The following is a 13539-nucleotide window of genomic DNA, read 5'->3' as shown; positions in this document are numbered from 1 at the left end:
ACTGGTTTCCTTGGGGCCCTGAGTCTTTTTCAAAATAATGTATTGTGTGAGTATAAACGGCCAAAAATGAGTATGTTACTTGTACAGGCAACACGGTACCATAGAGCAGGGGCATCAAACATATGGCAAGGACCGGCCCGCCAAAGGGTCCAATCTGACCCACTGGATGACATCTACTGTAATAGCTACGCACTTGTGAAGGCTAAGAGGTGCCGGGTTTCAGCAGCAGGTTAAACGAGGAGAGTGTGGGTTAAACAGTGAGTCGCTTTCTTCATTGTTCCACCCTGATCAGAATACACTTTTTTGTGTCTCACTTTAGTTTGGTGTGGTGATGTCAGGATTACTACACATGGGTGGAAATGGATAGAAAAATGCACATGTAATGACAGTGAGTGGTCGACTAACTGAACGTGGAAAAACTGAGAAATATTGTTAAAATTACATTTATTCTTCTGAGGACATCACAGGCTGTTTGTCAATTGATTTGTAAATGGGAAACGTTTATAAAATGTATCTCTTTACACAAAAAAGGTAAAAAAAAAAAACTTTAAAAAAATGAATTAATAAATAAAATGGAGGTGTCTGTTATTTACAGGGTAGTATGCAATAGTTTTACTAGCCCATCTGCGAGCAACTCGGACTTTTATGTGGCCCATTAACTAAAATGAGTTGAACACCACTGCCATCGAGGATTGAAATAGCGGAACTACCAACATCATTACAATGTTTCACGTCGACTTCATTTACCAGACGGACGAGGTTTGTTTGTTTGGTAACAAAACGAATACCAGGCGGGTGGAGTTTCTTTCAGCGGTTTGCAACGTTAAAACGCCCGAGCGTAACGGTCAACACCGAGTTACAAAACAAGCGCACCAATGGAACGCTTTAGCTAACGTTACTACACCGAAGCGACAACAAGTACTTAGGTTTGAACGTTAACGGTGTTATTTTTGTTTTTAAACGTTAAATACAGGAATTCTCACAGGGCTGCTAACGTTAGCTGAGAGCATATTTCTAGTTTCGAACATATTTCAGTGACGGTAACGTTATTTTCAGGTCGCTTCTGCTTGAACTGGGTTCCCCTCTTTAGCTAGCTTACTGTTGACATCAGTTGTACTGCTGTGGTGAACCAGGGGAGCAGCGACATGTCAGAGTCCGGACACAGTCAGCCAGGGATGTACGGGCAGGGGCGCAGGAGGAGGCGACGCCGGGGAGACAGAGATGCTGGACCTCCGGGGCAAAATCTGTCCGGTCCCAGTCGGGATCGAGACTATCAACCGAGGGAACGAAGGGTAGCTGTAACACAAACACACGTACATGCAGTAATGACGCCTGCTTTGTAGTTTAACTTCTGTACTTCAGAATAGTGACCCATTTAAATTTGTGTGTTCAGGATGGAAGCGAGGATCCACCTGGCCCTCTCATTCAGAAAACACCCATCATCCTCGCAAAACCCCCTGGAGAAAGGGTATGTTGGTTTGTCAGATACTAAGCTCTTACAACAGCTCTCCTTGTTGAACACAAACAATAACACCCATAGTAATGATAATGCCATCAGAACAAATACTCTTACATGAATTAGTTTTGCAGACGTGTTTGTCCAAGGCAGTGTAAGCTGCCTCCATTTACACAATTCACAACGTCAGAAAAAATGAGTCACAGTTAGTAAAGGATCAGGACGTAAAGCGTGTTTAGTTTAGTTTATTTGCACATACATGCATAGAAAATACAGGGAAAAGAAATATAAAAGGTGAGTTTAGAAGCCAAAATAGCTTATGAAAATACCTCCCCGACTAAATGAACAACAATCATACATAAAAAGAAAAAGACAAAAAACTAAGGTTGAGCAAGACTTCCAGACTAGACGTAATACAAAATTGTTAAGGCTGTGCAATTTTCCAAACATAAATTACAAATGAATCAATGAAGTTTTACGCGTCTTTTCAAATCCTTTTCAGATATCTTTTTAATAATGATAATGTAGACGATGATTGTAGAGATGGAAGAAGGTCGGTCCAAAGAGATGGTCCTCTGTATTTCAGTGAATATTGATTAAGAGAAGTCAAAAAAATATGGAAGATAAAAGTCCTTAGTGTCTTGTGGAATATGAGTGAATGTCTGATGAAGAGATAAAGGAGTTCTGGAAAACGCCAGGCAAGTCATGAGAGAGCTGTACATACAAGTCTGGTATATGTTAACATTAGAAATTGGTAATAGCTTATAATGTCTGAAGAGAGAAGCAGATGATTCACATTTATTGGCAAAGCTAGTCACTCGAAACCATTTAGAAATAGATGCTAGCTCCTCATTTGCTTCTTGAATCAATGTACGAAACGTTTCATGTGAAGATACCAGACATGTATAATCAGCAAATAAATAAGGGAATAGATTTTTGCAGACCCTTGGAAGGTCATTTAGTAATCTCTTTCAATTCTCCGATCATGCAACCCATTGACTTGTGCTGCCGTTGGATCCTTTTCAAGGCCAAGCCATCACAGAATGCACCTGTCAGTGGAGCCCCAGTCCTGGAGAAGCCCATCATGCTAATGAAAGCCAGGGACGATGGAGGGAAGCCGGGGACTCCTCCAGAAGCGGCGGCTCAGCCCTCTGGTCCTGGGCCCTCTAAGATGGAGAGGGAAGGCCAGAGACCCACCCAGCCTGTATACCAGATCCAAAACAGGGGAATGGGTGCCTCTGCATCGAGCAGCGCTGTGGACCGTGAGTCATTGTTGATTCCACAAAAATACAAAGTTCTGTTACTGTGATGTTTAGAAATACTGCACACATTAAGGTCAACTTATGTGCACATAGAGCAAGAAAGTAAATCTTGAATCTTTTTATCTGACCTCCAGCCATGGTTGGTCAGTCTAAGCTCCTCCCTCCAGAGAAGATGAAGCACAGCATTAAGCTTGTGGATGATCAGATGAATTGGTGTGACAGTGCCATGGAGGTGAGTTAATGTTTAATGAATTTAGTTTACTGTGCAGTCATTGTAGTATATGATTTATTAAAGAGATAGTGCACCCAAAAATGAAAATTCTGCCATTATCTACTCACCCTCATGCCGAGGGAGGCTCTAGTGAAGTTTTAGAGTCCTCACATCACTTGCGGAGATCCCAGGGGGAGTGGGTAGCAGCACAACTCCACCTAATCCAGGCTGATGGCACCCCAGATTAAAACGTCCAAAAACACATAATTGAAACCACAAAATATCTCCATACTGCTCGTCCGTAGTGATCCAAGTGTCCTGAAGCCCAGACATAAAAAGTTGTTTGGAAAAACGTCATTTGAACTCTGAAATCTGGGGCGCCGTCAGCCTGCATTAGGTGAAGTTGTGCTGTCACCCACTCCCCCTGGGATCTCCGCAAGTGATGTGAGGACTCTAAAACTTCACCAGAGCCTCTCTCTGCATGACGGTGAGTAGATAATGGCTGAATTTTAAGTTTTGGGTGCACTATCCCTTTAATGTTTGTGTTTTGTTGTCATGTGTTGCAGTATCTGAGGGACCAGACAGATATGTTGGTGGTGGGAGTCGTTGGCCTGCAGGGAAGTGGAAAATCTACAATCATGTCACTGTTATCTGCCAACACTCCTGAGGAAGACCAAAGGTAAGGGCTGGTCGAGGAAGCACCCAGTTAAAAGATGCTGATGAGGATGAGGCTTTCTCATAATGACATTAAATCTAGTATGTAAGAGGAATTTAAAATGATAAAATATTGTGTTCCTGATACCAGTTTAGTGTAAGAAGAGGAGTGAAATGTAAGTTTTGGAAAAATCTACCATTTAGACTTGCAGTACTGTTAATATACTACTAAACCTAACTGTGCTACAGATTGGTCTAAAACTATAGCATTGTTACACCAGTGACCAGTAAAATATATGATCTGATAATCTGATCAGAACTAGAATAGTCCACAAACAAGCAGAGTATAATAATATAGTATGTAATTTTTTTGTCTATGGTGCCACATAGTGCCCACACACCTCAGCTGTTGTTTCAGGTTGTTAAAGAGAGTAAAAATGTTTTGGTTTTAATACATTTTAGGGCTTGAACTTCCTCACTTGGGGCAGTAACTCACTCCCAACCCTCACCTATGGTCATGAGCTCTGGGTTGTGACTGAAAGAATGAGATCGCGAGTACAAGCGGCCGAAATGAGTTTCCTCCGTGTGGTGGCTGGGCTCAGCCTTAGAGATAGGGTGAGGAGCTCAGACATCCGGAGGGAGCTCAGAGTAGAGCCGCTGCTCCTTCGCGTCAAAAGTGATCAGGTGAAGTGGTTCAGGCATCTTTCCTTCAGGGTGTTTCCTGGGCACCTCACATCAGAGGTGTTCCGGGCACGTCCCACTGGTGGAAGGCCCCGGGGCAGACCCAGAACACGCTGGAGGGATTATATATCTCATGAAAATGGGATGGTTGGATGGATGAATACATTTTAGGGCTGCTTGACCATGGCAAAAATCATAATCATGATTATTTTGATTAATACTGAGATCACAATTATTTAAAACAATTACTCATTGACTTTGGAAACATCATGCATTCAAATAATTTAGAAAAAGAAAGGCCTTTTTAACAGAGGAGAGCTGTGTGAGAGGTAATTGCATTTTGATTACATTTCAGATCATTAAATAAATTGGACTTATTGCCATGTGGCACAGACACCACCATGTCTCAAATCTTGCAGAGCATTTGTTATTGTTCCTTGTCAAACTACTTGAAACTTAGGTGTTTCCAAACAGCTGTATGGCTTTTAATTTTCTTGTTGACCAAAGGCTTGAGGTAAAGTAAACATGGGCTCAGCCTGGCTTTGAAAAAGGGGCAAAAGTGCACAGCTTTAAAGGAAAGGGGTGTGCTGCATTTACAAGGCATGACAAAATGAGATCATCATTACAAAATGGAATTGAGCACAATTAACGTCTTATCTCCATTATCTTGTTTTCATAATTGTTGGAAGCCAAAATTAAATTGTACCTGAATATAAAAGTTGGTGAATCACCCAGACCTAACACAGTTGTCTTGTTAGGAGTGTACTGTCAGCCCCACTTTGTCTTTCTGGTAATTTACTATTTATATTGTTCATTTGGAATAGAAGCAGTGTTCAAAAACAAAGAGATTGAATTACCAAAACCAGTAACACAAACCAATAGTACATTTCTGTTGCTTTAAATCAGCAGCAAAATTCTGTCTTTTAAAACTCCACAAAAAAAGTGATGTAAGTTTTGTTAAAAAAAGATAAGAAAAATGGAAGAAAATGTATTGTTTCAGTTGTAATTCTGTATGATTTGCATTTCTCCTTCAGTAAAAAACACCACTAAAAAGTGACGGTACTCTTGCTGAACACAGAGTTGACATAGCATACCATCTGCTTCTGTAGAGAAATGTGGAATGTTTCAGCTGGTTATAATTTGTTTAAAATCTAAAATTGATTTGTTTAGAAAGAATTCAAAGTACTACACAAGTACTAAGTTCATTTCTCATGTAGACTTTTCACTGTATCCACAGCATGCATTTGTTAATTGCAGTTGTTTTTATTTAGCTGAACCAGTGCAGTGAGACTTAAACTGATGTAATGTATGTTTGTTTGCACAGGGGTTATGTATTCAGAGCCCAGACTCAAGAAATCAAGGAACGAGGAGGAAACCAGAGCACAGGCATTGATTTCTTCATCACACAGGAGAGAGTCATCTTCTTGGATACACAGGTATGAGTGATGTATTGTGGATACAGTGAGTTGTTTTTTTGATGTATTTTTAATTTGTTATGAACTATGTGAGTTGAAGTGTGATTTTGGAATAGAAAGAAATGACAGCTAGCCTTTAAAACACTGTAGCTGGTTGAGGATTGATCAGTTGGGTGTAATTGCCTTATTTGTTTCCTCAGCCAATGCTCAGCCCATCTATCCTCGACCACCTCATCAACAACGATCGGAAGTTGCCTCCAGAGTACAACCTCCCTCACACATACGTTGAGATGCAGGTCAGTGTCTGGCCTGCAGAAGGCAGTGGGTGAAAACACTTGTTGTGTTATGTTAATACTGATGCATAACCTCTGGGGACCAATATGTACCTTTAGTCCTCTGATTCATTGTTCAGTGACAGTTTATTGGTCATTTTAATTCTTCTGGACGCACACATTCACATGTAACTGTTTGATCTCTCTCTGCATAATCTGTTAACAGTCACTTCAGATCGCCGCCTTCCTGTTTACAGTGTGCCATGTAGTCATTGTGGTTCAAGACTGGTTTACTGACTTAAACCTTTACAGGTTGGTACTTGCTTATCTGCAATGAATCTGTGATATGGTTACTGCTCAGGCAACAAAACAAGAGGATAGCTCTCAAAGCTCCCTCTCCCACACACACAGGAATGTTGAGCATTTCATCTTGTATCTTGAGAGGATATTTGTCTTCTGCTTTTTCATAAGCTCAATAATGTTTATCTTTCCATTGGCTTTGTAAACAGCAAATACAGGTGGAGCCAGGCCTGTTGACAATGACTTGCCATGTATACGCAGGGAACGTTCCATGTGTATACTTCCCCTTATGTGACTCTACACAACTGAAATTTATAACTCTATAGTTGACAGCAATGACTCTAATCAGCTGGGTGGTAGCTAGATAGTAGATTAAATTGGCTTGGAGAGTATATAAATTCATTTAAACCAAATGTAACAACTTGTATATCTTTAAAAGTTTAGGAATTCAAGGGCATTTTTTCTCAAGCATGTCTAAAAATAATATTACATGCTTGTTTGTATATTGTAAGATGATTAAAGCTGGTGTAGGCAGAAATCTGGGAATAGCAATAAATAAAGAAAAAGGCTGAAAATCAACCCTCCTCCTGCTGCTCCCTGCTCTGTCCTCCCCTCAGACACCTAGGGGCATATGCACACCATTTATACAGTAACCCAGTGTTTAATTTATGTAATTATTCCATTGTGGAATTGAGGAAGCGCATTCACTTGGTCCCCTCTTACCCCACGCTCTCTTTCTCGCTCCCCACCACTGGGAGGAGAGCGGGCAGCAGTTCTGCAAACGGACCTTTGGTTTGTGGCCGTAGTAGTTTGAATTTAGCCAGCACAAAACCTCCCAGTGCTGGATGTTTTAGCGGGCTTGTGGCTAGCAGCAGCAGTGGGTCTGACCTGTGTAACCGTAGCAACAGAAAGTTTGCTGACTCAGAGCTGGTGTTTTCGCTGGGTGAACTTGGGTTGGGTAGCAGTGTGGTCACAAACTGCAGTCACGGTCCAGATTTGCTAAAGCCTGGAAACAGTCAAGAGGAGGTGCACAAGTCTAGTTTTCTCTCACAGTACTCCAAGTTTACTGTGGGATTTTTGCCCAAATTACACCAAAATGAAATTGCCTACCCCAACTTTAATTACCCAACCTTTTCAACTTTCCCTGGTGAATGCAGAAGTTCTTACCACACAGGAACTTAAACATAATGTTTGTGGATAGATTTCTTCAGACCGCTGAGATGCTGAAACCCTCCACTCCATCTGCAAGCCATGACAGCACTGGCTCCTCAGGCAATGACGATGGAGCGGAGTACTATCCTCATATAGGTGACTTTTTAATGCAGAAACACAAAAAATGACACGCCAACCAGGTTCAGTGATATCAAAATGAAAGTATCGCTTCCTTAAATTCCTCCAGTGTTCCTCCAGAATAAGGCCAGACGGGATGATTTTTGCCCAAGGAATCTGAAGAACATGCACATGGTGGTGGACAAATTAATGACTCACTCTCATCTCAAATACAAAGGTTCAAAACTACTTGAATATTCTTGTCATATGTATTTATGTTCTGTCCACGCTGGTGGTTACTTTTAGGAGCAAATCATGTTTAATGGTTGAGTTTAGATTGGAAAACCAATGTGAATGGTTTGGGACAATACTGTGAATATGATTAGTATTTGGTGTAGAGATTTGACTGGGAATATGTGGTTTCATTTTAGGTACACTGTCCATGCTGGACTGCAATATCTTCCCTGGCTTGGGGCAGGACTACCTGTCAACTGAAGTCAACATGTTCCTCCTTCCTATGCAGGAGAATGACGGGGACGATAATCTGACCAAAGCAGGTTATACAGAATTTATCATCACACAAGGCAAAACTCAATTGTCCTCTTGTATATCGTGTAAAATGGGAATTAATCTGTACTGTGTTAAGGCTCAGGAACATACCCGCTCTTCTCCCTGCTCCCGGGATACAGAGGGCATCCTGCCTTCTCCACCATGGTTTCAAAACTCCGCAGCCAAATACTGGCCATGCCCGCTGTCAGCTGTCGCACACCATCCTCACTGAGAAGAACTGGTAAACACCACATTTTCTTTTGCTCGCTTTCCATTTATAATAACATGAACTTCATTTGCGTACCACTCATTGGTGCTTGAGGACAAAGACAACATAAATCAACTAAACACGATAATAGAAATGTTTCAACAGTAAGGGGATTATTTGCACTGGGGATGTGGGGACATTTCAGATTTATTTTTTGAGCATTATTGCCTTTACTTGACAGTCGACAGCATAGAGACAAACAGGAAACATGGTGTAAGATGAAGAAGGGTGTAATGTGCAGTAAATGTTGTGTCCATTAAAGGCAAAATGGCCAAAAAAAAAAAAATCGACTCACTTTTAGTTTCAGTTTGGTTTTGGTTACTAAAGCCACTGTAATCCAAATTCTAAAAACTCTGAGCTAATACAAATGACCAAACAGCTAATCCCAGTCGCCTAAGCGTGTAATTTCCATCGGGAATAAGGGGGACATGTCACCGTCACCTCACCAAAATCTCTCTGAACATGGGTCATGCTGTTTGGCATGTCGCAAGTGGGTGGCTTGCCTACGACGTTATGGTGCAGGTGCACTCACCCTTTTTCTTTGATAACTTGATGTGTGCTCACCTTTTCTGATTCAGATGATTAGGAGGTTTTTAGCGGGAGCCGAATTATCCCCAGAGGTCTCCACCTCTCCACAAAAACAGACCTGGTAATTTAAACTGATAAAAGCACAAAAGAAGCATTTTCACTGTACAAATCATTGACTTGTTTACAAGGTCTTTAGTATCCCGGCTTAGATTGGGTTTTTTACGTATCCCGTTTTTGTGTTTGTGCATGTAAACACAATATCCCGAATTCAGAAACCGGGTCATACCCTTTTCCCGGTTTCAAGAAACCCGGTTTTGCCACCTGGAGTACTCCGATAGAAGCCGGGATACTGGAGCATGTATACGCCTTATCCCGTTTTCATGAATGATTCAACTACTTCACACAGCTGGCTGAAGGATGCCCTACTCATTCTGAAGTTTTCTCTCCACTCTAAATCTGTAAACTCCATGAGAACGATCCTATCCCACCAGTCACGGCTACGTATTTTCATCCGCTGTTGCCTTGTACTGCGTGGTGGCAGTGACAGCCGAATACCTATCAAAGTTGGTGACATGTTCAATATTTGTTGTTGCTCTCTCCTCCCATTGCTGAAGATGAAGTGGATGAGCTATAGCTGTAATGCGACATGAGTATTTACTAACGCTAAGCCCGCTAGAAGCCACAGAGGTCTCATTTTTGTCTTACTTCTAAATATAATAAATTTATCACATTTCCCGCTCAATCCGTTGTAAACAAAAGATGTAAAAGATGTAACACACGCCTGCGCAGATTGGATGCAGTGATCAGAAAACGGGTTACTGGTATTTATCATGTATACAGGGATATGAATAACCAGGTTTCTCTGTGTTCCATGTAAACATCATATCCCGGATATGCTCAAAACCGGGATAAGCCTCAAAACTGGGATACTAAAGACCTTGTAAACACAGTCAGTGTTTATCTGACACTGCTCATCACAGATGGGCTTCTGACTACGGTGGCCGATGTGAAAATGTGAAAATGCAAATGGCTCTATCTGGAGCCAGTGGTTGGTTTGTCCGTTCTGAGCTGCTGTAAAAACATGGCAGTGGACATGTCCATCTCCATAGATGAGGAGCCACTCTTATATTTTATATTCCATTTCTGTGACATATCCCCCTAAATCCTACACACTGGATCTTTACACAAAAGGCAGGTAAGTACAATGCTCTTTGTAGTTACAAGTAGAACATTAAAGCTGCAAGCAGCGATGAACGGGCCCTCGCAGTCCACGCGCGTCGGGGCATGCTGCCGTCGGGGGGCCTGCACCTAGATGTCTTGTCAGCTGTAATAAATAAAAAATAAACGTTATCTCTTACATACATTTCCAGTATACAGGTGGGCACCCCATCCACGTATGTATTTTTCCAAAAAGTAGAAGCTGAATACATGCCCAATAGTTCAAGGTCTTCTGACTCTTTAAAAGTTGACATGGTGTCTCTAGCTCAAAGTATGAGGGACAAGAAGAGGTTGAAAGTCAATGAGTTTTGAAGAGGATTTGAAGATTTTCCAATTTACTGCCATTCACACTAATTAGACCGCCACCAGAGCGCCACCTATTGGCTGATTTGCACCGAATTTTGCACAAACCTTCATCAGGTCATGGAACACAATTAGCAAAAGTGTTGTGGTAATCCGACTGTATTTGGTCAAGATATGAAAAACTGTCTGTTTTGAAAACAGTGTGCAGGAATTTTTTGTTTTATATTTTGGCCGTTTTTTGGACGATCAAAATTCTTTTGATAACTTTTTGTCAGGAGGCTTAACAGATGCTACATGCAAAGTTTGGTGCAAATCAGTCAAATCGCCTAGGAGGAGTTCGAAAAAGTACGTTTTTCATTTGTTGCGATTTAGCGAATGGAAAGTTACCGCAAAAGTGGGCGTGGCTTACACCACACAATTCAGCTGAATTCAGAGAACACGTAAATAGAAGGTTTAACAATGTGCGACATATAATGTGGGAATTATTAGCCAAAAACGCTTTTGCATTGAAAATAGCGCCACCTGCTGGTCATTTTTGGTGTGGTCGGTTACAGGAGCCAGTCTATACCACCCCTATCAATTTTATTTCCATGAGTGTTATGGTGTTGGCACAGTGCGAAATATTAAATTAGACGACCACCAGAGTGCCACCTAGTGGCAGATCGGTAAGTCCTTCGTCAGATATCCTCAGGAGGGCATTGACAATAATTATACCAAGTTTCGTGTTAATCCGCCCAACTGATGTTGAGATATAAAATACTTCAATTTAAAGAGTGCCACCTTGTGGTCATCACTCGAAATTTTGCACAGAGCCTCAGGGGCTCATGGGGAAGTAGTAACCTGAGTTTCATGTCATTCGGATACACCAATGTGGAGATATGCAGCACTTCCTGTTTAGAATGAAATTTGCAGAAGTTGTTATTTAATAACTTGAGTATTGTTTGGAATATCGAAATTGTTTTGATAACTTTTTGTCGAGAGGATCCATAGATGCTGTGTGCAAAGTAGGGCTGTCAAAATTGCTCCAAAATGACGTTGGAATATTCGTTCTAAAAATAACTCATAGGTTCGAACCATTCAAATTTTTTTTTTCGCATTATGTCCACAAGAGGGCAAACTAATACAAGGAAATATACTTCTGTATGTATTAATACAAGGAAACATAACTACTTGTAGGTATTTTTATTTCAACACAAACGTCTTTGAAAACATTTACATACCTACACATTAAAACACATAAAACAATTATCTATAACATTACGTTATAAAAGACCGCGGACCTCTCGCTCACCCGCCCTCTCTGACCCGTCATGCCACACTGCCCGCGGAAGCACTGCGAATAGCCTCGAAGCGCCGAGAAGGGAAGCCAGTTTCCTTTCGGCGCCCATGTTAACCGATTGTGTCATCCACACCGGCCGCGCCACGCCGTGGCCGCTCCCACCTCCCACTCACAGAGAGGACAGCTGCGGTGGTGTTTTTTTCTCCACAATTGAATATCAATTTTCACATTCGAAGGTCCATTTTTTTTTTTTTCAAATTCGAATTTAAATTCGAATTTAGAATATTCGTTGACAGCCCTAGTGCAGAGTTTCATGCCAATCGGTGAAATTGCCTGGAAGGAGTTCGAAAAAGAAGGTTTGTGACATTTTGCGAATTTGCGGGGAAAAAAGGTAGGCGGAAATGGGCGTGGCCTATACCACAAGATTCAGCACAATTCACTGAACGCGTGGATATAAGGTTTTTGAATATGCGACAAATTATATGGGAGTTATGAGCCAAAACGCACTTTCCTTAATAATAGCGCCACTTAGTGGTGGAAATTTAGGAGGACAATAGATTATAAAACTTTTCGCCAGGTGTGACTTATATTCCAAGTTTGGTGAGTTTTGGGATATGTTCAGGCAGTGAAAAATGCGATCCTTTTCGACAAAGAAAAAAAATAATAATAATAATCATTCGAAAAACAATAGGGCAAAAGTAAGTTTTCTGCCAATGAAACAGGCCGTGCATTTGAAAAGGGGTGCACTAGTAATCCAGAGATCTTGAAGCATTTCTGTTGTTGTGTCATGCTCAGCAACCCCCACACATTTCCTGCCTGCTTCTGTATTATACAAATCAGCTAATGGCAAAATGCTCAAAAATATATATTCTTACAAAAAACTCCATTAAAACACTGGTTTCATCGAGGTGAATACAAGTTCTGGTCTGTTTTTACAGGTTTCACTACGCAGCCCGTATCTGGGACGGGGTGAAAAAGTCTTCGGCTCTCTCCGAATACAGCCGCCTGCTCTGCTAACACCTTGATTGACCTGCTGTTACATATATTAGCAGTTGCAAACTGTTATGTCCAGTAATCAGGTCACATCACCAAAAATGTGGCACTGAAAGTCGAGACTCTTGTTGCACCGTACTGGAGGGATATGTGAAACTGTAAGCCCAATCTGTGGTGAAGAGTCAGATATAAAGCAGGAAACCTTCCGTAGGCTTTGGTGAGAATGAAAAAACCTGCAGACGCACTCCGTGTCAGTCACTTGCGCACCCCTGCCATGTTGAACAGACGCAGCCTGCACAGCAGTGGGAAGAAAGGAAGAGAAAACCATCTGTCTACACATGTTAAAGCAAAACATGTTTCAACTTCTTTCATTTGCGAGCAATTATTGACTTTGTGATGTTGTAACTGACGTTTTGGTGTACTGATGATGCAGACATAAAGATATAGAACTCTGTATATATATTTTTTAAAATTTCTTTCAAACATCAATAAAAAGATCAGTTGTCAATTATCCTGAAACAAAAGGAAACAAGTGAAAAAGACAATTATTTTATTGCATTCTCAAGTGTTTACTGATTTATTGCCTTAAAACATTTCACACCAAGCTCACTTCAGCAATGTAAGAGTTAACAGGCAATGTGGAATGGCCACATTTACATGGTCTGTAGCTTTCATTTCCCCGAAAAGAACACAACACCACAAACCTCTGTGTGTGCTTTCACCTTTGTGACTTTGTTTTCCTGACAAATGAAACTTAGGTGTTAGTTCTGACAGCACCTGTTGAGCCAGCCCTCAGTCCTCTCTCTGCTCACACTATAGCCCGTATATAATATATATTGATAAAGTTTTGTTTTTACTTTGACATAGCACTGTAGTGCTGT

General features: G+C 41.2%; 1 protein-coding gene across 1 annotated transcript; it reads left to right on the top strand.

The window, feature by feature from the left end:
* The first annotated feature begins 818 nt into the window (after positions 1 to 818).
* On the top strand, positions 819 to 13191 carry LOC125893744 (nonsense-mediated mRNA decay factor SMG9-like). The gene is made up of 13 exons (XM_049584627.1): positions 819 to 1292; positions 1394 to 1468; positions 2484 to 2718; positions 2853 to 2950; positions 3496 to 3608; positions 5589 to 5700; positions 5880 to 5975; positions 6178 to 6263; positions 7453 to 7559; positions 7651 to 7758; positions 7952 to 8077; positions 8167 to 8310; positions 12604 to 13191. The coding sequence occupies exons 1-13, from the start codon at positions 1146 to 1148 to the stop codon at positions 12636 to 12638; spliced, it is 1482 nt and encodes a 493-aa protein (XP_049440584.1). The 5' UTR covers positions 819 to 1145; the 3' UTR covers positions 12639 to 13191.
* The last annotated feature ends 348 nt before the right edge of the window (positions 13192 to 13539 follow it).

Source organism: Epinephelus fuscoguttatus, linkage group LG8 (genome assembly GCF_011397635.1).
Source record: "Epinephelus fuscoguttatus linkage group LG8, E.fuscoguttatus.final_Chr_v1".
Classification (NCBI taxonomy): domain Eukaryota; kingdom Metazoa; phylum Chordata; class Actinopteri; order Perciformes; family Serranidae; genus Epinephelus; species Epinephelus fuscoguttatus.
Note: the sequence above shows the minus strand (reverse complement) of the source record. Positions and strands in the feature narration are given on the sequence as shown.